Genomic DNA, 22,926 nt, shown 5'->3' on the forward strand with positions numbered 1-22,926 from the left:
CTCATGTAGAAGGCAAATGTTTTGAGAATGATGATGGCAACAGATGTACATATGTTCTTGACACAATGGATGGATGTATGGATTGTGTTAAGAATTGTACGAGCCCCCAATTATATGATTTTTAAAGCAGGTAAAGTTTTCCGGTAGTTTCTTTCTGCCAAGATCCATCTGACACCTACAATGATCTTTTTCTTTAAAGGTAGATATCCTTGAGTCTTTAAAGAAACCCAAGGTGTGAAGTGGAAACACTCACTCAATCTAGGTTTGTATACTACATTGTTCTTTAAACAATCTGCTGCACCAGCAGATCTTAAAGGCCACAAACTGCAAATTGTAATGGACAAAAGGCTCCAATGGAATTAAAAATCTTTGATCTAAGCCCCTCCTCCAGTTTCTATAGTTACTGATAATGGAGAGGTCACTCACTAGAAGCCACGCCCTTGCTGCCTTGTAAAGCTCCGAGTTTGGAAGCCCTTTGGGACAGGTATGCCTTTTCCTAGTATCAGGCTATTAATTGGAACTGACGGACAGCAATGAGTTTTTCGTTAGTTTCATTTATGAAATATCCTGCTAACACACATAAAAGAACTAATAATTTGAATATTATGTACCTGGTTCGAATGCTTTTTATTTTCTCTACTGTTGTGTAATTTGTTGTCTAACTTTTAAGGTTCTACAAAGACATAATACACTGCTCGTGAATTTTAGTTCATTTGAAGCATTTTAATTAACTGCATCATATATGATTCATTTTCCAGTGTGTATGAAACTGCAGTTTGGGTTTGTTTTCTAAACATCATCTTTAGAAAAGTAATCTTACTTGCTGTCCAATGATAATTCCCTTATGGAAGTTGTTAAAAGTTTTTATTGCCACCTGATATGAGAAAGGCTAGTGTATAGGTAAGGACTTTTCTTTCAGAATTTTCTGTCCTCTGTATCACATGACACTCATAACTTGATATCCACAATTACTTGAGACTATGGATGAATTTAAGAAATAAAAAAGCTCCTGAAGGTACAAGATATGCAAAATGGTGTGTGCACATAATGGGGCTGTTTCACATGCGTTCAGGGAAAAATGGATTTGTTTTCACCAAACTTTTGGAAGCCTCCTCATGTTAAATTGTTCTGGAAAGAGGGTTCAAAGTTCACAAGAGAACTAACACTAAAAAAATCAAGTCACACTTATTAGAAAATATAACTTATCAATGCAATCTAAAATAAACTGTAGCTTTCAAGGAGCAGCCTAATCGCAGGAGTTCAGGAGTAGGCAAAGAAATTCTGGAAGGAAGACCACAGGGTACGGACACAACACCTTTATCCTATAAGGAATAAGATGTTTATGAATACCTATGTCTGTCATCTTTTTAAATAAAATTCAAAAGCACACAATACAAGTTCAGTTTGGCAACCAAAAACAGTTCACTTAATAAACAACCTAGGAAACCGTGGTAAATGTACTCTTAGAAAAGATACAAAAATAAACGTAGGTGAACCGAATCAAACATTTTATTATTCAACTTTTTGGGATGAAGAAAACAAATGATATAAAATAAGCCATAACTAAAACCATTTTCAATGGTTTATAAAATGCTCACCCAGCAAATACAAAAAGCATCAGCACTTCTTTGTAATTTCTGCTGCAATAAATGCAACATTAACATACAAATTTCTTTTGTACCATTCTCAAAAGTAGAATTACTGAATTACTAATTTATGTTATTCAAACATTTTTATTCATACACTTTTAATGAAATCACTGCCAATACATACATTATTTTCCTTAACTTTATTTTTACATTAGGCCATTGTCATGCAGCCACTAAAAACCTTACAGTTAATTACACAGGCTTGTAGTCCAATTTAGACTCTAGCTTCTTAGAATCAGCCACTTTTCTGACTGCTTTCATGAAGTCTTCCTGTACTACAAAATCATGATCAGCACGAATTGCAAACATACCTGTGGAGAAAAGAACAATGTGGGTGCTATGCAGACAATCCCTGCACTACTATTAGTTCATTATAAGAAAATCAAATAATGTAACTTCTGTGAGTAGGCTTGGTGGTGCTGTCAGGTGAGGTAACCTGTGAACACGGGGTCGGCAATTCAAACCTACCGGCTGCTCTGTGGGAGAGAGACGAAGCTAACTGCGCCCACAAAGATTTACAGCCTCATAAACCCAATAGAGGGCTACGGAGTTGGGTAGGTTTGGGTGTTACTGTTCATTTGTTTATATGGTAGATATGGAGGAACCTATATTTGCTTTGTTCGATTAATTTTCATAACGACAGTGAACATTATTTTCCAAACCAGACAGCAGCTGAAGACTATCTGAATATTTAAAATGGGGGCGATCTAAAAGTCAACGCAGTCTCTTCATGCAATGGCATCTCTAATAAAAATAACCACTAACGAGCCACCAGAAAAGGACATCATATTTGGGAAAGTAAACGCTCAATAAAAATAAACCCTCAATGAGATGAATTGGTGAAATGGCCACAAAGAAAAAAAACAAACCACTAACACATTTTAAGCAGTAATGTTTTTGTTTTTTAACTCTACAGGTAACAATTTCATGGTTTGGGAAAAAGCAAAACACTAATTTTCATTGCTAAGAATCAAACTTAAGAGAATAGAAAACTACAAATAGTGAACAGTGGGCCCATATAAACCATAGTGCCATTATTTAAGTGTTAAAATTTATGGAGTTAGAATTAACATTCTTACTTATCTCTCATTTCCAAGGATTACAATTCATTTGTTCCCATTATTACTTGACAAAGTAATGTTTTCTGCGTGTGTGGTTGTTGTGCCGTGGATACAGGTCAGACTTTAAGCCAATCTCACCGTCAGAAGCTATGCCTAGTAAGGTATCACTCTCTGTAGACTAAGGAAGTCTTAGTAGTAATGCCACTGAGGAACTGCCTGTATCAACTTGTATACTGAGAACCCAATCCTGATACTCCATTCTCCTTTATAGCTTCTCCTATTTGTTCAGTATATAAATTGAGTAAGTCAGGTTCTAAAGCCAAGTGGTGCCAGAAGTAAAAACAGGGTCACGGAATCCACATAGCAAAGTATATTCAAGCATTAACATTTTTCATACAAACTGAGTGAACCAAGAATCCAACCCATAAATCATTCTGCCAAAGCTTACTGGTCAGAGATATTAGGAGAAAACATGTTACCCACTTTTCAATAGACTACCACTGGTGCTGGCTCCTGATTTAAGCCACAGGTTCAGTAAGACAACCTCAGATTGATCTCCAGGGGCCGTTATCCTACCACTTGCATGTCTTTCCACATTCTGTCCTAAGGCAGCCTAAGCTGCAAAGGAGCTAATGCCCCCAAGGACAAATCTCACCGAGGGAGGGATGAGAGCCGGTAAATAAATGCTCTACTCTCCCATCTTTCAGACAATTCTGGAAGTCGTTCTGAGTTTGTCAGAGGTCTGCCTACAATAGCACCTCAACAGTGTACTATCTTATTCACTTAGCCTCTTTCCACTTCATCTTTCTGTTCTCTCTTTCCGGATTCCTGAAATCAATTTTTTTGGTTGTTTTTTTTTTTAATCAATTTTTTTAAAGACAAGTCCTTGTAGAGCTCACGCTCTGCTTTGGGGTAGATTGAAAAACTATAATCAATAGTAGAATGTTAAATCCTTACCTGCTTCAGTGCAAACATTTCTCAGGTCTGCTCCATTAAAGCCATCTGAAAGCTTCACAATTGCTTCATAATCTATTTAGGAAAAAATATGGGCTATTAGAAAAAGAGTGGAATCTTAAGCCCACACAGAAAATCTACACCGAAAAATGTGATTTGATCAGCGACGTGTCATTCCTGTCAAAAACTCACCATACTAATGACCAAAAACAAGATTTCTGTTAAGCAAATCAGTGTCAAGCAGAAACACTTATTTCTGAAACTTTAAAACCATAAATGTTATCAAAATCTGATGCATGCACTCCTAAAGGCTAACAAACGACTCATGAACTAAAAAAAATCTAATGCATGTTCCTGTGCAGGGATTTATAAAGCTGAGCACACGTGAATTTCCCGATTGTTCGTCCAGCCGATCTTAGGCAGACCTGTAGAGATAATAACATGCACAAAAACAAGACAGCAAAACCAAGCAACAATATACAACAAAACAACAACAAGCCAGTGACAAACAAACAAACAAAACAAAACACCACAAGAAAGAAAAGCTCGTAGTTAGTTTAAGGACTGTTTGTTGGCCTTTAGGAGTGTTTTCCAGTGGAGTCTGATGGGGTGCCAAGCCCTGGCTCCAAAGTCTATTTTTGGTATTCCCTGGGGAGTTCATTGCTCTGTTCCCCTTGCTGTTCTGTTGCACCCCTTAGTGTTTTGCCTCAGTGCAGTTGGTGTGCCTGGCAATTTTAATGGATCCCCTAAACCAAAGTCAACAAGCCTTTTCTACAATGGCTGGCTAACAAATACGTTAGCCTCTGTGGCCATGCAGCTGCTGAAAGTATCCAGCGCTCTCAATGCAGTGGGAAGGCAGCCACAGAATGATCCCTGAATAAACGGCGTGGCTCTACTCCAACAAACTACTAAATCATAGAATGCTGCCTGTCAGTTTGCCAGATGATCGTCTAGTTCAGCGGTCCTCAAACCACGGCCTGCGGGCCACATGCGGCCCACCAAGGACATTTATCTGGCCCGCCAGGTGTTTTACTTCAAAATAAGATATGTGCAGTGTGCATAGGAATTTGTTCATAGATTTTTTAAAAACTATGTCCAGCCCTCCAATGGGTCTGAGGGACAGTAAACTGGCCCCTGTTTAAAAAGTTTGAGGACTCCTGCTCTAGTCCATCCTAGGAATTATCCTAGTCTCATTTCCATATGCTCAATTATTTCATACCTTCTCCTATGTTCTCAAGTCCCTTAACACTCTTTTCCCATCATTATTCAATTTGCTTATTTCACTCAGAGAAACAGAAGCAATCAAAGAAAATTTAATCGAGTTCCTACATCTCTACAAGCTTGTTATAATCAGTATCCTTATCTCACTGTCTCTCTTATTTGCACAACTGAACAGTCTACTCTCTTAAACCAGGTCAACCCCTCCTCGAGGAATGCGCATGAATCTCTCTTTCCATACATTAATCCCAGCAACACACACACACACACACACACACGCAGAGTAGAACTGGGCAAGGCTGTGAATCTTTAGGGAAGAAGCAAGCCTCACCTTCCCACAGAGCAGCTGGTGGTTTTCAACTACTGGTCTTGCAGTGCCAGCCCCAGGGGTAGCCCGCCCGCTAAGCCACCAGCCCGCCGACAAAGCCACCAGCCCGCCCGCAAGGCCACTAGGGCTCTTCAAATTTCTCAGTGTTCTCTACGTTTGTTGATGGCAACTCCATTCCCAATAAACTGGAGGATCTTGTACACTCATCACTACTTTGTGTTTGTAAGTTTTTATAATCAAAAGAGTGAAATCTGCCGTTCCTCCACTCAAAGTCCTTGACCAGCACGTATCTCACTAAATTAAAAGCCAAAGCCTCTTTAAGGCGCTACAGACCATATATACTCAAGTATAAGCCAACCTGAATATCTGCCGAGGCACCCAATTTTACCACAAAAACGGCATTAAAATGTACTGGAAAAACCCGGCTTATACTCAGGTATATACAACAATCTGGTCTTCGTGACTTCGCTTGCTACCACTGTGCTATTTACTCTGTCTTAGATGCCTGGGCCTCCATGCTGTTTCTTCAGTGTACCTGGCAGGCTCTTGCCTCAGTCTCACACCTGCTACTCCCTCTCCATGAACCAACCCCTACTCCCTTTTCCATATTTTCAGTTGCTTCATCTTCTCCAGGTATCATCTACTTGATAAGGCTTTTCTTGTTCCTCTCTCGCCCCATTTAAAAATGTACACTCATGCCCATTCCTGGCATAATTTAACTCTATTTTCTTGCTTGATTTTTCTCTATAACCTATCAAGACCTAATAAACTATGAATTTACTTTTCCTGTCAGGTACAGGGATAATCCCTAGAATAGGAACGAGTCTTATCTGTAAACGTCCTTAAGTAAATTTGTACATACATTAAAAGTAACGTGCAGTTAGTTCTCACCTCACACCAGTCAGATGTCTGTCTCAGTACATCAAGTATCTTTCAATGCACACAAAGTATTCAAGGGACACTTTCAGAGATGCAAAAGTACTGTAACATGATAATATTGTAAGAGTGTTTTGATGTGGCCATCTGGCTGAGAAGTAATAAAGTCCAGATGGAAGAAGCACACCAGTCTATGTGATCATGAGGTGTTGATGGAATCTGATACCAGGCATGAGAGACCCAGAAAAATCAATCAATGTGAATGAGGAGGAGTGCAGAGTGGAGACTCAAAGCCCATTATCTGTAGACAGACAACTGGACATCCACTTAGAGAAGGGTCATAAGGAACACACGAGCCAGTCAGGGTGCAGTTAGCAATGAAACATACAACTTTCCTCTAGTTCTTTTTTTGTTTTTTTCCCCTCTAGTTTTTTAATGCTTCTTCTCCCCCACTATCACAATCCCAATTCTATTTTACAAATCCGACTAGACCAGAGCATGTACTTGGGTACAGATAAAAGGTGGAAACACAGGGAATGCAGGACACAAAAAGCCCTCAGGATCAATAATGAGAGTAGCAATACCAGGAAAGAAATGGAAAGGTGTGGGGAGAAAGGGAGAACCAATCACAATGATCTATCCATAACCCCCTCACAGGGGGATTGACAACAGGTAAATGGGTGAAGGGAGAAATTGGTCAGAGTAAGACACAAAAAAATAACAACAATTTACAAATTATCAAGGGTTCCTGAGGCAGGGATGGTGGGGAGGGAAAAAATGAGAAGCTAATACCAAGGGCTCAAGTAGAAAGAAAATGTTTTTAAAATGATAGTGGCAACAAATGTGCAAATGTGCTTGACACAATGAATGGATGTACGGATTGTGATAAGAGCTGTAAGGGCCCCCAATAAAATGATTAAAAGAAAAAGAAAGAAAATGATGATGGTAGCATATGTATAAATATGCTTGATACAATCAATGATGTATGGATTGTTTTAAGAACTGTGAGAGACCTCAATAAAATAATTTATTGAAAAAAAAGTGTTTTACATGAGGGAGGGGAAAAAAAGAGGACCTGATGCAAAGGGTTTAAGTGGAGAGCAAATGCTTTGAAAATGATTAGGGCAAAGAATGTACGGATGTGCTTTATACAATTGATGTATATATATGTGTGGATTGTGATAAGAGTTGTATGAGCCCCTAATAAAATGTTAAAAAAAAAGAAAAAATGTTTTGATGTGCATGCAAATAGTGCTTATTTGTTATTACAAACCACTCTACTTACCTCAAATTTCTAATAAAACAAGCTTTATGGGAGTTGGTTCACAAAGAGGTTGTACCAAAATTGGATATTTGTTACCTAGGGAGTGTCTCAGATTTAAAGGGACAGCGGTTTGCCTGTTTTGCTTACTATATCCTCAGCACTTAGAATAATCCCTAACATACAGTAGACACAGTAAATATTTACTGAATTTAAAAACCAAATTCAGATCATCAGTAACATCCAATAACGCTTTACTTCACTTTCCAAATATAAAAACATGTAAGTTGTGTCCTTACCTATTTCACCATGCTTCGTAATGGGACCTGCATGAATTTTCAAGATATCTAATCTTGCTTGCTCATTTGGTAAATCAATATCTGAAAATTTAAAAACTGTGGTCAGGTTTCAGGGTTTGTTTTAGAAAATGCCATACAAGAAGTGAAATGGAGGCAAGGTAAAGAACGTTCACGTACGTATTTTTCTATCTAATCTTCCTGGACGGAGCAGAGCAGGATCCAGTGTATCCGGTCTGTTTGTAGCCATGATCATTTTCACTCTATGCAGAGTATCAAATCCATCCATTTGATTCAGTAACTAAAAACATATTTGTAAATAAAATAACAAATTTTACAAAGTGTCCCAAGCACTAAAAAATACATATACAATGCACAACTTTTATATGCTAAATGCAATGCAACGAACTGCCCAAAGAAATGTGACTCACAAAAGCCATCTGGCATTTTTTCCGAAGTTCCAAGATAGATTAATATAACCCCCCAAAATATCTAATTTGTCTTGTTTTAGGCCTATTCCTAAGGCTCTTTAGGGCACTGATTCAGAAAATTCCAATGGATAAATTGTATCAATTCGAGTTTCTTAGATATGGTGTTCCACTATTTTGAGCTGTTAAGTTATATTTTATAAATGTATTATCCTATTTTTAAATATGAGAAGAATTCTGATCCGCAAATTACAAGATTACACTAAACGGTAAGAAAGATTTGAAAAAATAGATATTAAGGGATTCCTGAGGGAAGCTGTGTATGGACCCTGGTTTCTAGTTGGTTACACATTGAACTGCCAATCATAAGGTCAGAGGTTAGAACCCACCAGTCACTTTGCAGCCTTTAAAATATGTAAATGTTTGGCAACTCAAAAGAGCAGTTATCTCTGTCCTACCGAGTAACTATGAATTAGATTCAATTAGATGATAACTGGTTTTTCTTTCTGGTATGAGAGGCTGTGCAATATATACAGAGACTACAAGTTGGATACTGTAAAGCTCAGAACATGGCTTGATAAGAAAAAACAAAACAAACATGGCTTGATAAGAGTATATGGATGGTGTGAGGGTAATTCAGTGCTGAAGATGTTAAAACTTCACAGCAATTTTATAAGCATTTTGAAGACCTAAGTTTTTCTTCAAATTGTGCAGAAAATATTTCAGAACACATTTTAATATTAAAAAAAAATCAATGGGTAATTATGTTAAATGTTACAGAGGGGAGGCTGACTCCAAGCATCTTTATAAGAAAAATTCTAACTTTTAAGAGTTTCTTTGCAAAGATAGAGACGTTGTGCCATCTTATAACAAGACTGGAACATATTCATTCTAATAAAGGCACCTGAACTCTGAGAAACTCATTTTGGGTTTCAGGATATTTGAATCTCTACTTACCGTACCTAACTCACACCAAGTCAATCAACTGTGACTCAGAGCAACCCTACAGGACAGCGCAGAATGTCCCTGTGGGTTTCTGCGGTTGTACATCTTTATGGGAGCAGAAAGGCTCATCTTTCTTATAGAGGCTGGTGGGCTTGGAATAGCTGACCTTGTCCTTAGCAGTCAAACATATAACCCACTATAGCACCAGGGCTCCTTATATGCCATATAGTAATTCTTATTTCTGGCCCCTTTTTAGAATAACAAATTAGAATTTCTTGGAGGGCAAAATCAAGTTCATGTAATTGACACTGTTCAAGTATATCTCTGTATCAGAGGACATCATATGAGGTATACATAACTTGGTCTAAATATTTAGTGCAACACAACCTAAATAAAGCCAGCATGCACTTCCGCTATCTCGGGCTAGCTGATGCTACATTAAAATAGCAAGATTTTTGGGGGGTGAGCAAAATGGACAATGGTTTATGGCTTATGTTCTCTATCTCAAAAGTTAGATTTGAAGGGGAGAACCGGTACCATTTTTGGAATCAGCAGGTCAAATGTCCTCAGGGACAAGTCTAACATATGAGGCACCAAAATGTGTTGCCCAGGGTTTTCACCAATACATTTTTATAGCTATCAAACAGTATAACACCTCCAAAAGCTTCCAGCTAGTAAAGAACTAAGAACTAAACGATGTGGACCTGATTTCCAATGTTCAAATTATCTTCATACAATTACTTTTTGAAATAAAATCTAATATAGAAAGTACATGTGGTATGCCAAACAAAGTTTTACATAAGGGTAATTGGTTATGAGATTAAAAAAAACAAATTTGATAATATATTCTATGTTTCAAATAAACCTATTCTACATAGAATTACCGAGACACCACATAATTATTTCCTTCCTCTCAAAGTTCTATTTTATAAAAAGATGAAAATCTAATGGCATTAAACACATTTCTTAAAATATTGCTTGTCAAACAATGTGACTTACTATCTACTTATCAGTTACGGGAATAAAACTAGCAGTTGGCATGGCTTTAAAATACCTTGAAATAATGTTTCTAAGAGACTCTAAGTCAGAGGTCCTCAAACTTTTTAAACAAGGGGCCAGTTCATTGTCCCTCAGAACATTGGAAGGCCAGACTAGAGTTAAAAAAAAAAAACTACAAACAAATTCCTATGCACACTACACCTAATTTTGAAGTAAAAAAACAAAGGGGCAAAAACACCTGGTGGGCCCCCTGCTCTAAGTTTTTTAAAATGCTACATTGAGCAAGTCAATGTAATTAATGAAAAGTAATTTTCAAATAGGTCTGGTGAAAAAATGAATGTCTCAAAAGATAAGACATTGCATCATTCACTAGTGTCTCCTATTTTTTATGTGCAGAAGATGGGAAATAAATTTGCGATTTTGTCAAATTTACATAGAATCTAATTAGGACAGAGCAAAAAGAAGGTGGGTAAAGGCTAGGCTGTATATATATCCTAGCACCCCACTGTGAGACACTGGTCATTCATAGTAAAAAAATCCTTGCCTTCCATGTGGGAGGTCTTGCTCAAACTCCAAGCCAACTTGTCAATGGAGGCTTGTGTATTGCTAAGATGAACAAGTTTCAGTGGAGAAAGTAGGAAGAAAGAGTTGGAAAACAACTTCCAAAATTAGCTAGTGAAAACCATATGGAACCCATAATCCACTCCACAGCGAGTTCTGGGCATCGTAGAGCACTGGACAGAATTTCCTTCAGCTGTGCACAAGTCAGGGGCCAACCAGACAACAGCTAACAGAAGTACCATCCGATCATCCACCTTCTTTGATTAGCAAATCTACCAGGTAATTTAGTTGCCTTTCTATTCCAGCAAAAAAGAGTGGGTCTTAGTGTCGTCTCATCCATAATTATAACTCAATTATTGCAAATGGCTTTTGTTATTTAAAAATCATTTTCCTAGCTTCAAGGTGCACATTCACAGTATCAAACTCAACTCACATTTATTTAAATATCTGAATGACTAACCTTCTCAAAATAACATAACAGCACAGATGAACATCAGCTAGAACTTTGTATATGCCCTTGTTATTTTCTAATAGTCATTTTCTTATAGAGGTTATGGAAGAGAGACACATTTATTAAATGTTTTCAATGTTCCATTTAAAATGCGTTGTTTAAAGCATACACCTTTTGGCCTTCAAATATGCAATATTAAGTTCTCTACTTAATCAACATTTGACTTCATTATAAATCCCTTCTACCAAGTATTACCTCCATTAGGGTTCTCTGAATCTCTCTATCAGCTGAAGTACCCTCAGAAAAACGACGACCACCTAAAATAATAGATTTGGAAACTTATATGCATTACTCTTTTCCTCCATTATCAACACTTAAGAAAACAACATGACAGTGAAATTAAATGGTAAGAATTAAACTGAAAAATTAACTTTGGTACAAGGTTTTTCATTTTTCTCAATGGCAAAAGCTCCTTGTTAAATTTGATTAAACTTCTCTAAGAATCCTTTAAAAGTAGGATCTAATTCATTGTACTATATATATTCCACACAAGTTGCAATTAGAAGTGAAAATGTCTTAATCCTTTCAAAAGGTCTTAATCCTTTCAAGGGAATGTTTACAGTAAATTTTAGAAGATGTTATTCTTACCAATAGCATCTATTTCATCCATAAAAATGATGCATGGCTGGTGGTCCCTGGCATAATTAAACATTTCTCTGATCAAGCGAGCACTTTCACCAATGTACTTGTCTACAATAGAACTAGATACAACCTAATTAAAGGAAAAACAGCAGTAAACATAAGAGAATTGAAATAAAATTTAATCTGAACAATACTCAAAGAATCACCCCTCTACCTTTAAGAAATTGCAGTCCAATTGACTAGCCACAGCTCGTGCCAGCAGTGTTTTTCCTGTACCTAGGAATGGCAAAATTCAGTCTGAATTAGATGAAAAGTAAAGCAAAATTTCAAAAGCCTTTAAAAGAGATTTTAATCTACTCTAAGCTAAATTTTAAATCAAAATTCATCTAAAATTCCGAAGCACTTTAAACTCTCAATATTACAAGGAAAAATTTTAACTCAAAATAGCCACATAATTTTAATTACCCTGAACATAGACCATTAGCAATATACTAAATCATGTTTAAACTGGACTACACTGAAAATCACTGTTGCATTAAGATCCATGGTTTCTGCTACAGTGACTGACCTTTCATCAAACCATGATTTTATACCAACAAGCACTAGTTATGAAAAAATAACTTATGCAATTCTTTCAACGGTCAACACATTTCGTTATACAATGTTTAAAAAGCGCATGGATATCCACACTACTCATGCCATCCGAAGAGTCTTAAATATTAAGCAGTTATTAAGCTTACAATGCCAGGTAGTTTTTCTCAAAACTTTTAATAACTTCTTAAAAACTCAAATTTGATCACTGGCAGTTGATGTCAGCTGTTTTCTTTAAAATGATCAGCTCATGTCATTTCATTTAAAAGAAACACAAAACCTATGCTCCTAAACTAATCATTAATGACTATAACTACCAGCTATTTTATGTGCCTCTCAATCTCAGTAATACGGAAAGAAAAGTGATTTTCAGAGCAGCCTCATCAATAATTACAACTCAATTATTGGAGAGAAGAAAACAAGCAGCTAATGACCTGTCAACACAAATAACTACACAGTGCTTTTCCTAAAGAATTACTCTGCTTCATTACTGTATGTGTGTTTTCCCAAATACAAGGATCAAAATCCCAGGAGGGGTTTTACGGATGCCCAGAGATGTGTGAACCAATTCGAAGACTGTGGCACCAGGAATGCATATTAAGACAGGAACCCAGAGAAGACTCAGCATGCCTTAAGAGTCCCCCGATATACCTCTCATGCCAGCATGGCTCTGAAAGGCAGGGGGGTGGCAAATGGCCCTATTAAACTTCCCTCCCCACCTTATGATGAAATGCTTCACTCATTCATTTATTTAATGACAGCAATAGTTTAGTACCAACCTGGTGGTCCATATAACAAGCAGCCTTTGGGAGGTATTATTCCTACACGTTGGAACAATTCTGGGTTTGTAAGGGGTAGTTCTATTACCTAGAAAAGAAGTTACATATTTCTTAAAGTTAGTAACAATTTTGATGTACGTTCAAATAAAATATCAGCATAGTTAAGGATCTACATCATAATTTCTAAGAGCTTTGGAATGCCACGTTACCTAAGACCCCTTTATATTAGATGTTTTGCTTCAAGTACTTTTACTTTTGAATTAATCTAAAAAAGTCAACAAACCACACAACTGAGGTCGTAGTTATATAGGTATGTAATTTGTCAACGCACATTTGAATTGTACACGTAAAATGTTCTTTTTTTAACAACTTAATGTTCAATTTGTTCTTTTCCAGAGTGGATCTGGTAAATTACCCCTAAAATAAAAGCTATCCAGCAATTAAGGAGAGGTTAGAGATCCTATCAGTATCAGAGCGACACCAAGCTAATAGAGAGGAAGCACTAAGAGGTGGAAGAAGGGGGAAAGTGATGGCAGGGCAGGAGGAGGCAAAGGAAACAGAGGCAAGCTCTAGGAGCAAAGGCATAGATAGGGAGATTAACAGAGGTGTGCACTTGTGCAAACACATTAATCCATAACAATAGTGGTATTGACCTAGGTACATATATTTACAAAGCAATACACTGAGTCTGCAGACAGGCCTTGGGCATCGGCTCATACCTTCCCTCAATACAAGAACACTTTGTTCTAACAAACTGGCATTCTGTGATGCTTACTCCCCCCACCCCCCACATTATCCCCTAAGACAAAAATAGGTGCATAAGCAGATTGGTGAAGACAGAGGATGTTGCCTGGCTCTTAAAAGAGATAGTGTCTGGGGTCTTAAAGTCCTGAAGTTAAACAAGCAGCCATCCAACAGTGAAGCAATAAGCCCACATAGAAGAAGCACACCAGCCGGCGTGATCGTGAAGTGTCATTGAGACTGGGCAACAGGCTTCAGAAGATTCACAACAAACAGTAAACAAATAAACAAACAAAAATGCACTGGTGAAAATGGAGCGGGGGTTGGAGCGGAGACCCAAAGCCCATCTATGGATAATGGAACATCCCCCCACAGAGGGGTCGCAGGGAGGGGGTAAGTTAATCAGGCTGCAGTAGAGCACTAATGGGTCACACAATATACCTGATCCCTGGAAGCCTCCTCACCCCCTGCTATCATGACCCCAGTGCCTCCTCCCCATCTAGACTAGATGGTACATAGATAGGTGTAGACAAGAGATAAAACTCACAACACACACACACACACACACACACACACAAAACTCACAACACATGGAACCCAGGAACAGGATGGGAATATAGATACCAAAAGGTAGGTGACAGGGGAAAGTGGGGGGAAAGTGGGAAAGGAGCGAGGCACCGATAGCAACGAATGGCACATAACCACACACCCCCAGCCAGGGGGAAGACAATAGAAACCAGAGGGGAAGGGAGACAGCGGTTGGAGTGAGATTTGAAAATAATTAACAATCTACATCAGAGGGCCACAAGGGTTGGGGGGTGGGGGGAGAGGCAGGGGCAGGGAATAAAAGAGGAGCTGATCCCAAGGGTTCAATGGAAAGTAGATGTCTAGAAAAGAACGAAGGAATATATGTACAAATATGTCGGATACAACTGATGTATGGTTTGTAACAAGAGTTGGGAGAGCCCCCAATAAAATGATTAAAAAATAATAAAATGTTTTAAGTTACATAAAAATTTTGATATGTTGTCATTCTACCATGGCAGCTTTGAAAAATATGTCCTGCTCTCAACATCCTACCAAAAATTAGTTTGAAGAAAATGGAAAAACAGAAAAATTGAAGGCCTAACCAACTTTTGAAATGATTTACTGTCACGGTAACTTTAACTGCAACCAATTAATAAGCCCACCCTCCTCCTCCCGTGGGGGCCATTATGTAATGGCTGAGATGCACCTCATGCCAGATGGTTGTAGAGCCAAATAGATCCCCAATCACAGGCCCTTGGGCAGTGTTCTAAAGTACCGCACACAGAAGAGAACCTGGGGGAGAGAGCAGTCAGATTCTTCCTTTCTTTATAGGGCTAATGAAGCACATCACTAGAAAAGGCAACTTTTCAAAGTTCCAGGGAGCACTTGATCTTCCTTTGTCATTTATTATATACAAGGCAAGAAAAGGATATATTTTGAAACGTAAATCAATGCTTCATTCACTTCCTCATGTATGAACAAGAGCAACTTGCCTTCATAATCACTTGGACTGCTTGTTTAAATGTCAATTCCCTTGCTCCATTTTGTTAACTGACTTCATTAAAACACTCAGAAGTCCTATGAATACGTATTCTAAATAAGAATCCCAGAAAAAAGAATGAGCTAGAATTTAAGACCTACTGGTTTAGGACTTAAATCAGATGATCTAACTATCTCCAGTCTAATTAAGATGAAATTTGCTTTAAAGAAAATTAAGCCATTTATGAAACAAGTCAACCCAGATTTAAATTCGGCCCTAAGAGCTTAAGACTTAAGGTATGACTGAAACCAGTATTGTTCCTAAGTGGCAGCAAACAGCTTCATCAAGATATTTAAAGTACAGGCAACCTAGTCTGCCACAAGTTAACAATAATAGAGGATTATTGGGGGAGGGGATGTTAAGAGAAAATTACATAATATGCACATTCAAATGCCATGACCATGTATGTCAAAGGCCATTAAACCAGGTATGTCAAAGGCACTGGATTAAATCAGTAACTCTTAGCTTTCTCTTTTCTTCAAAGAGTATAAACTTTTCTAACATCAGAGTATTTCCAAATAACTAAGTACAAATAACAATCAGAGCTAAAAATTCAGTGCTATTCTTTTTCCTACAAGAACATTAAATGCAAAAGATTCCGTAAGTACTATTTGAATACAGGGAAAGTTTCAATTTCCCTCTACAGCACTCTAAACCCAGTACTATCTATTAATTAGTAGGATCCAATAAACTGCACTATATGAAGGACATGACACCAGGACCGAAGGAAGGTTCATGTCTAACAACTGCAAGACACAGGTGACATAACCTTGCCTGCTGCAAGGGAAGAAGACTTGAAGTTATTGCAGGTAAAACGTACAGACTACAGCCTCCAATGTGAATTAAAGGGATAACAGAAATCTCCATACCTGGACCAAAAACGCTATTACAAAGTGGGGGAAAGACTGAAGCTATCAGGGATTTCGTTTTGCTTGGATCCACATTCAACACTGATGGAAGCAGCCGTCAAAAAAAAAAAAAAATTAAGCACCACATGTTGTTGTTAGGTGCTCCGAAGTCAGTTCCCACTCAGTGACCCTATATGTACAGCAGAATGAAACACTGCCCAGTCCTGCGCCGCATCCCAACCACCTTGCCGATCAATCTCGCTAAGGGCCTTACTCTTTCACTGACCCCTACCTTCCCAATGTCCTCTCCAAGGACTAGTCGCTCCTGATAACACGCCCAAAGCACGGGAAAAATTTAGGAGCATTCTGCCTGACTTCCTTCAAGACAAATCTATTTGTTCTTTTGACAGTCTATGGTGCTGTCAATATTCTTTGCTAACTAACATCATAGTCCAAATGCATTGATTTTTCTTCAGTCTTCCTTATTCAATGTCCAACTTTCATGCATAGGAGGCCATTGAAAATGCCATGGCTTGGGTCAGGCACACCTTAGTCTCCAAAGTAACACTCTTGGTTTTCAACACTGTAAGGAGGTCTGTGTAGCACATTTACCAGATGCAATGCAAACAATAAACAGTGCTGGGCAAATGTGCTGCAAAGGCCTTTTTAAAGTGTCATTTAAGTGACTGAAGAGTGCCTGACTTGAGCCATGGTATTTTCAACTACCTCGTGAGCAGGTGAAAGCTGAACAATGAAGTAAGCCCCCCCTCCCCCGCCCAGAATTGATGCCTCTTTTATAGTACTAGAAAATATACCACAGCCAGCCAAAGGAACAAACAAATCTGCTTTGGAAGATGTACAGCAGGATGCTCCTTAGAAGTGAGATGGCACGACTTTGTCGAATGCACTCCGGACATGCTACGGGGACATCATGCCGAGTAAAGCAGAAAACTGGCAAAACAGAGGACCACTCAATGAGATGGACTGACCAGTGGCTGCCACGATGGCTCCAATGGACCAATGACTGAGGACGAGCAGTGTTGTGCTGTTGTACACAGGGTTGTTTGAGCTGGAACCCTAGCCAGAACACAGTACCAACCTCTCTTAATTCCCGGATCTGTTCTGATAGCCCTCCAATCTCCGAGTAAGAAACATTCCCAGGGTCCTCGTGAGACATGTTGTAAACCAGTGGATCCACTTCTCTTGGCAAATATCTGGAATGATAAGGCATATAATTTTCTTTTAGAAGATTTATGTACGGTCGCTGATCTTACTAACACATTCTACATGACTCAAGTATATACCTACAGGGGATCTTGAAGACAAGCTTAAATCAACTGGAGATCAGTAAACAAGAAAAATCCCAACATAGTCAATGACCTAAACAATATCCATATTGAGTAAGACCTTCCTCTTGTGGAAATAACAGGTGCACTAAAACTAAATAAAGTAAAAATGTACCTCATGATAGTTAATGTAGTCATATCCAAAGCAACTCTTGTTCCTGGCTTCAGCTTACTTTTGTCAAGCTAATTTTATAAAACAAAAGATGTTACAAAAAAGAACACAATACTTCAAAGCCAAATAACCATTCTATCTTTCAGAGAGAATACTCCATGCTAATACAAGAGATTATAAAACCAATCATTAAAAAAAAGCAATCATTTAAAGTCATTTCCATCTGTCCTTTAAGATTACCTTTTAAAAAAATTACCAAAAAATAAAAAAAGATTACCTTTCTTGGGGGTCGTGAGGGGGTGGTGGAGAAAGAGAGACAGAACAAACCTCATCATGAGCCATCAAGCCCTGTGATGACATCCCTGCTTGGAGCAGCCAATGCACAGAGAGGACTGTAGAGCTGGCCCCATCACAAGACACTTACTGACCAATAGCGCGATGGGGGACAGGGCTTGGTACCTCATCAGACCCGACTGGAAACACTCACAGGGGTCAGCAGACAGACCTGGGACTATGTACCGTATCTTTTTCTTGGTTGTTGTTTTTCCTTTTGCCCTAAGTCTATGTAAAATAGGCAGCAAACAATCCAGAGAAAACAATGGGACCACTGGTCCCAGGGGGAGACATGGGAGAAGAGGGGACAAGGAAGGGGAGCCAACAAACTCAGGGATGAGGGAACAACAAGAGATCTAAGAATGATGGCAAGGAGGCCTGGTGGGGTTTGATCAAGTGCTATGTATCCAAGAGGAATTACTGAGAGCCGAGTGGAGGGTGAGCATGATTAGTGGGACAGGAGGTGAAAGGAAACGGAGGAAAGAAGTAGGAAGCAAAAGCTATTTAGAGGTATAGCTAGAGGCATGTACATATATTAATGTAAATATTAATATCAATGTAAATATATTAATTTATAATGAAAGGAAGAGGCCAATGTACATATTTATATGTTAAGTATCAAGGTAGTAGACAGACTTTGGGCCTCTACTCAAGGCCTCCGTAAACACAAAAACACTTTTTTCTAATAACCTAGCACTCTGATACTCACCTTCCCGACATGATCACTGAAGACAAAATGGGTGCATAAGCAAATGTGGTGAAGAAAGTGGATGGTGCTCGACTATCAAAAGATATAGCATCTGGGGTATTAAAAGGCTTGAAGTCAAACAAGCGGCCATCTAGCAGGGAAGCAAATAAGCCCACATGGAAGAAGCACATCAGCCTGTATGATCATGAGGTGCCAACAGGATCAGGTATCGGGTATCAAAAGATTCAAAACAATTATATCAATGTGAAAAAGGAGGGTTGGAGTGGAGATCCAAAGCCCACCTGTAGACAACTGGACACCCCCCCCCCCACACACACACACCAGAAGGGTTACAAGGAAGAAACAATTCAACCAGAGTGCAGTATAGCACCAATGAAACACACATCATTCCTCTAGCTCCTGACTGCTTCCCTCTCCCCTATCATTACCCATAAATCTGGCTAGACCAGCGTGCACACACTGGTACATATAAAAGCTCTGGACACATAGAATTCAGAACAGATAAAACACTCAGGAGCAGTAGTGGGAGTAGAAATATCATGAAGGTTGCATAGTGGGAAAAAGGGGACACCCATTACAAGGTTGGATATACAGCCCACCCACCCCCAGGGGGACAAATAACAACAATGTAGGTGAAGGAAGACAAGAGACAGTCTAAGACATGAAATAACAACAATATGTAATTGATCGAGTTCAAAAAGGGTGGGAGAGTGGAGGAGGGAAGGAAAAAAAGAGGAGCTGATACCAAAGGGCTCAAGCAGAAAGAAAATGTTTTGGAAATGTTGATGGCAACATATGTACAAGTATGCTTAATACAAATGAATGATGGAGTGTCATAAGATTTGTAGGAGCCCCCAGTACAATGGGGGTGAGGGGGAAGATTACCCTTTGTGCAATCTTAGTGTGAAATGTAAAATTCTTGACACACATTGTTTGAGGTGGCCATGGCCTTGTTTCCAAAGGAATGGATTCTTTAGAGGTTAACTGTTTAATATAATTTTGCTCACTATTTTGATCCAAGGATTCTAGTACATTGACTTGGGATTGATAAAGAAATCACTTAGTGCACATTTTGGTGGGGGAGGAAGGAGAGGAGCTTTAAAGATGTGTCCACAATGGATGAATGTATGGATTGTGATAAGAGTTTTATGAGCCCACAATAAAATTACTTTAAAATACCAAAAAATTTTCAGTATTTAAATATTCTGTTATTCTCATACAACCAGGATATGTCTTAGAAATGCCAACTTGTGGCAATTAGAGTATTCTACCAAAAACCAAACTCACTGTTTATGGGAGTAGAAAGCCCAGTCTTTCTCCCACAGAGCTGCTGGCGGTTTTGAACTGCTGACCACATGGATCGCAGATGAATTCATAACCACTACACCACCAGCACTCTCTGAACTGAGAGGGGCATATAAATAACTTACCAGACTAAGCACCTACTATTTTGATTTAGAAAATGTCACCCCCTTTATATGTTGGGCAAAATTCTAAGATTAGATTTATTCCCTGAGTGAAATTCCATTCTACAGCCATGTCCATGTTTTAAAAGCTGAGCCTGATACAAATATTCAGAGGGGGAAAATCGTTCTGACAAATTTCTAAGAAGGCTCTGCTTAAACACTTCCTCGGGAACACGGTAGATTTAATAAGGTAGTACATGTTGAATGAGTCCACTAAGTTTGTTAAGGGTTTTTGATAACTGCAAAAGAAAATAATTATTTCAATTATTCTATTATACTCTGAATAAAATGATACACAATCCATTTAGGATTATGATAGACTACGGTTAAATTTCTGAATGTTTACATATAAAAGATTGGTGACTGACAAATTATAAACTCTTAGGTCCTTTTAAAAAGACTAAAAAAGACTTTAAGATGAAATGGTACGTTGTTTTGAGCTTTAAGTTTCCAAAGTGTAGAGATGACTAATGGAGGCGTAGTGGTACTGTGGTTAAGTGTTCAGTTCCTAACTAAAAGCTCAATGGTCAAACCCACCAGCAGTACTGCAGGAGGAAGAAGTGGCAGGCTGCTTCTGGGAAGACTCAATCGCCTTAGAAATCAAATGTGGCAGTTCTACTCTGTAGCCTCCTCTACAGGCTCACCATGAGTCGGAATCATTTGACAGCAACAGGTTTCAGAGCTGACTGAGGTAGTGAAAGACTGGGCACGAAGAATGCTGAAGTCAAAGCCATGGCTTGAATTTAGACTTTGCTGATCATTAGTTAGATGTGGGCAGATCACTCTGGGGGTTGAGGGCCTGATGCCTGACCTGCTTACCTCAAAGATGAAGTGTAATAACGTACGTGAAAAGTGTTCTGTTGATTATAAGGCACTACACAAACAAAGTATTACCTGTCGCCGACAACCCACAACATATCTTGGTCCATTTGTAGCTTTAACAATGACTAGAGGAAGAAAATGAGAGAACAAATGGAAAACTATGAAGCATAATTTAAATACACCCACATCAGTGGTGGGTTCAATTGTATTTGCCCTCTAAGAAGTCAATGGTTGAAATGAAGCTTAGTCTACACAGCTATACCATTCTCCTTCATTACTGTCATTAAATGAATAAGTGTTTCAAAAATGGGAGGGGGGAGAATTTGTTCAACTTTCCCCCCTTACTAATTAACAATCTAATCAACTTACATTTTTCTTCAGTTAATTGCTTAAGCACTTCACCCACAATCTAAGAAAGACAGACAGGTAAAAAGGCATTACTTATTGCCACACTAAAAAAACAACAACAAATTACCATTATCTCCTATCCCCCCAACTCCATTACCTACCTGCCCAACACTTTGTAAGGCCTTCAGATCATTTTCAGATTTTTCATACTGCTTGGTAAGTTCTTTCAATTGTTCCCTTACTGAAATAATAAAATTTGAACATTTTAAATTAAAGAGTCATCTTAGTAACTCTATCACACTTCATGCCACCTAACTGTGTTTCACTTTTCAGTATCAACGCTATCAAACCACAAATAAGGCTGTGTGTAATGAGCAGTTAACATGTTAAAAACAAACTGTTACAGAAAAAGCAATGCATTTTCATTTCCTTGATCAAGGACATCTATTTGATTAAGCCCATTTTAAATTCTTCTTAGCTGATGTGGACTACAAATTCGATGGAGTAGTGCTTTCTGGCCTTCTACCCTAAACAGGCTCCAACGTGCCGTTCTCCTTCTACCCTAAACAGGCTCCAAAGTGCAGAATGAGGTGGTCCCCCGTCATCCTTCATTTCATGAAGCCATTCCAGCTTTTCAATGAAAGTGTGCTACGAAAAATCCCAGGAGCCCTTTTAGCTCAGGCGTAAGAGAAACAAGCTTGCGTGCCTGATCCAGCACACACGAACCACCAGGAAAGAACGAGGAGGGTTATTATGACCAAAGGACTCTTCTCTTAAACGACACGTCCCGTTTTCAAATCCACCAACAAGCCAACCCTCTAGATTCCACCTCTTGCTTGCACTTCATTAACTCAAGCCTTTTTCCTTCTCCCGGGGCGGGACCTACCACCTTTGCCTTCTTGCAGCCCAACCTGGGAGCTATTCCCGGTCCACCTCTTCCCCACTCCTTTAGCGCTCCTCCACGGCCACCTGGGAGCCGGAGCGGTTCACCCGGTCGGCTGGCCCCGACCGAGCCATTTCCACGCGCGAACAGAGAGCTCACTTCCAGGCTCAGGGCCGGATGACAAAGCGCCTTGTCCCGAGATCGAGGCCTTCCCAGCCTCGGCTAGGTTCCCGGGCCCGGCCAAGGAGCCCCTTTCCTCAGAGCGGAGGCGGACCCAAGCACGAGCGTATCTGCAAAGAAAGGTGCACTCACACTCCTTCAGACGGCCATCGATCTCCTTGTGCTCCAGGAGCTTCTTGCGGTAGTCCTGAAGCGCCTTATCTCTAGGGTCCGCCATGATGAGAAGCCGTCGCTCATAGGGGATGCCGGGAATGGCCATGGCCGCCCGGGCGGGGGAAGGGGCGGGGCGAGGGGGAGCGCCTCCATGGAGGGGCGGGGCGCCCTGTGGCCCCGCCCTTAACGGCTGGCCCCGCCTCTCTACTCCACTTCTGCTGCGTCTTGGTTCACCGAGGGCGCCAATATACACCGAAGGAGGCCTCCAACCACACTGCCCCCTGCAGGTCATACTGGGTAAAGCAAGTGGCTGTTATCTGGTGTTTCCCCGGAGAAGCATAGGGATTCTGTTGCTGCGGTACTGTGGCCACAAAAGGCA

At 39.4% G+C, this 22,926-nt stretch overlaps 1 protein-coding gene across 1 annotated transcript; it reads right to left on the bottom strand.

The window, feature by feature from the left end:
* Positions 1-1,486: 1,486 nt before the first annotated feature.
* Positions 1,487-22,669, bottom strand: PSMC6 (proteasome 26S subunit, ATPase 6). The gene is made up of 14 exons (XM_075530822.1): positions 22,527-22,669; positions 21,493-21,572; positions 21,353-21,392; positions 21,056-21,108; positions 17,657-17,724; positions 17,295-17,409; positions 13,040-13,127; positions 11,884-11,945; positions 11,676-11,799; positions 11,283-11,344; positions 7,824-7,944; positions 7,647-7,727; positions 3,668-3,739; positions 1,487-1,960 (listed from the first exon to the last, which is right to left on the bottom strand). Exons 1-14 carry the CDS (start codon positions 22,651-22,653, stop codon positions 1,842-1,844), a joined length of 1,212 nt encoding a protein of 403 aa, XP_075386937.1. The 5' UTR covers positions 22,654-22,669; the 3' UTR covers positions 1,487-1,841.
* Between the last annotated feature and the right edge of the window lie 257 nt (positions 22,670-22,926).

Source organism: Tenrec ecaudatus, chromosome 14, assembly GCF_050624435.1.
Source record: "Tenrec ecaudatus isolate mTenEca1 chromosome 14, mTenEca1.hap1, whole genome shotgun sequence".
Lineage (NCBI taxonomy): Eukaryota > Metazoa > Chordata > Mammalia > Afrosoricida > Tenrecidae > Tenrec > Tenrec ecaudatus.